We start from the raw sequence: 2,678 nt of genomic DNA, 5'->3' as shown, positions 1-2,678 counted from the left end.
GGGGAAACAGGACAATAACATACAAGAAGAATTAGCCTGGTAAAGGGCACGTTTGGCCCGAATTGTGAGGGAATTGGAGGACAGCAGTTACAAAGTCATTACCTGGAATACTGTGTGCAGTTTTGGTCTCTGTGTTGAAGGAAGGATGTACATACAGTCTGCTGCTCCACGGAGGGTCCACTGGCTTCAGAAACTAGAGGGGCATAGCTTTAAGGTGAGAGGGGGAAAGATTTAAAAGGGACCTGAGGGGCAACTTTTTCACACAGAGGGTGGTGCGTGTATGGAATGAGCTGCCAGAGGAAGTGGCGGAGGCCGGTACAATTACAACATTTAAAAGGCAACGGGATGGGTAGATGATTAGGAAAGGTTTAGAGGGATATGGGCCAAATGCTGGCAAATGGGACAATGTCAGGTTGGGATGTTGGGTCAGCACGGGTGAGTTGGAGTGAATGGTCTGTTTCCGTGTTATATGAGTCTATGACAGCGTGTCCTACCACGAGACTGAGGAAATTCAGGTGATATTCTGTGGAGTTACGAACAATGAGAGATGGTCTCATTGAAACACGAAATGTGAAAGGGTTGGTCAGGGTTGACACTGACAGCTTGCTCCTAACTGGGGCTCGGGTATCTGTAACACTGACATCAACAGGGCTTCACAAAGGGGAAACGGTGCCTGATAAACTTCCAGGAATTCTTTGAGGAGGCATCAAGCAGGACAGGTAAAGGACAAGCAGTGGATGTTGTACTTATGGATTTTCATAAGGTCTATGACAACACAGGATCAGGAGTAGGCCATTCAGCCCCTCCAACCTGTCCCACCCTTCAAGGAGATCATGGCTGACCTATGGCCTAACTCATTCCTGTCTTTGGCCCATATCCCTTAACCCCTTTGCTTAACAAAATGTATTTATCACAGATTTAAAACTAACAAATGATCTGTTTGTGGAAGAGAGTTCCAAACCTCTCCCACCCTTTGTGTGTGGAAATGCTTCCTAACGTCTCTCCTGAACAATCTGGTCCTCACTCTCAGACCATGCCCCTTGTTCTAGAATCCCTGAAGAATTTGATTACATCTCTCCTTAACCTTGTAAATTCTAGAGGAAACAGGCCTAATTTGTATAATCTCTCCTCATATCTTAACCCTTAAAGTACAGGGATCATTCTTGTGAACCTACATTGTAATCCCTCCAAGGCCAATCTATCCTTCCCGAGGTGTTAGTGCCCAGATCCGCTCAGAGTATTCCCAGTGGGATCTAACCAGGGTTCTGTGTAACTGCAGCATAATGTCTGCGTTCTTATACTCCAATCCTCTAGATAGAAAGGCCAGCATTCCATTAGCTCTCTTAATTATTTCTGACCGGCTCATGACATTTTAAAGATCTCTGCACCTGAATCCCCACGTCTCCTTGGACAGCCATTATATTTAACCACGTCACATCTCGACAGTCGCACGTTAAGCCCTTTAATAAGAGGCCAGGATTACTGGGTCCTCCACCTTTTGAACTTATGGTCACAGTCTGAGGAGAAGGGGTGATCCTTTATAACTGAAACAGTGGGGATGGGCACGTGGCAAAAGTCTTCTCTCAGAGGACGGGGAATCTTTAGAAGTCCGTGTCCCAGAGGGATATGGACCCTCCATCATTGAAGGTATTTAAGGCTGAGACAGAAAGAGCGTTTTCTCTCTCTCTCTCGGGGAATTTAAGGATAAGAGGAGCAAATGGGAAGATGCTAGCTGAACCCTAAGACAAGCTATGATGGGATGGGTGAATGGTCTGATCGCTGCTGCGTTTGTCGAGGGAAGGCTCACTCTGAGCAGGTTATTCACCAGGATGGTTCCGGCAGCCTCCTGCAGTGCTCCCTCGACGCCAAGAGCCATTAAACACAGCCATGTTCCACTTCTTCATCACCTCATCCTCCAGAGTATCCGGTGTCAGGTTACAGATCTCCAGCCGAGAAAACTGCCGCAGGAATTCAGAGAACGCCATCCTGGGAAAGACATCAAATAATCTACATTACCACCCTCATCCTCGGGACCTCTCAACCACCGACACACACCTCAGGTCCTCATCCCCTCATCACTGACAGGCCCCACATTTATATCCCCTCATCACCCAGACCCATAAAAGGGAAGACTAGCGAATACAAGATATAGCAGCAGAATTAGGCCATTCAGCCCATCAATTCTGCATTATCATTCAATCATGGCTGACGTGTTTCTCATCCCCATTCTCCTGCCTTCCCCCTGTAACCCTTGACCTCCTTACTAATCAAAAATCTATCTCTGTCTTAAAGACACTCAGTGACTTGGCCTCACAGCCCTCTGTGGCAATAAGTTCCACAGATTTACACCCCTCTGGCTGAAGAAATTCTGAGGCTGTGCCTATTTGGTCCTAGTCTCTCCCACTGGTGGAAACATCTTCTCCATGTCCACTCTATCCAGGCCTCTCAGTATTCTGTATCAGATCACCCCCCAACCCCATCCTTCTAAACTCCATCGAGTACAGACCCAAAGTCCTCAACCACTCCTCATTTCCAGGATCATTCTTGTAAACCCCCTCTGGACCCCCTCCAGCACCAGCACATCCTCCCCTAGATACAGGGCCCAAAATAGCTCACAATATTCCAAATGCGGTCTCAGCAGTACATCCCTGCTCTTGTACTCTAGCCGTCTGGAAATG

At 47.5% G+C, this 2,678-nt stretch overlaps 1 protein-coding gene across 1 annotated transcript in view; it reads right to left on the bottom strand.

Moving 5' to 3' along the window:
- Window positions 1-2,678, bottom strand: part of LOC109926169 (calpain-1 catalytic subunit-like) — an 8,949-nt gene that overhangs the window by 1,002 nt on the left and 5,269 nt on the right. Inside the window, exon 5 of the mRNA XM_048596606.1 lies at window positions 1,826-1,986. Coding sequence (XP_048452563.1) covers window positions 1,826-1,986 — 161 coding nt within the window. The remainder of the gene's footprint in view (window positions 1-1,825; window positions 1,987-2,678) is intronic.

The sequence above is a fragment of the Rhincodon typus genome, chromosome 5, assembly GCF_021869965.1.
Source record: "Rhincodon typus isolate 14 chromosome 5, sRhiTyp1.1, whole genome shotgun sequence".
In the NCBI taxonomy this organism is placed as follows: domain Eukaryota; kingdom Metazoa; phylum Chordata; class Chondrichthyes; order Orectolobiformes; family Rhincodontidae; genus Rhincodon; species Rhincodon typus.
Note: the sequence above shows the minus strand (reverse complement) of the source record. Positions and strands in the feature narration are given on the sequence as shown.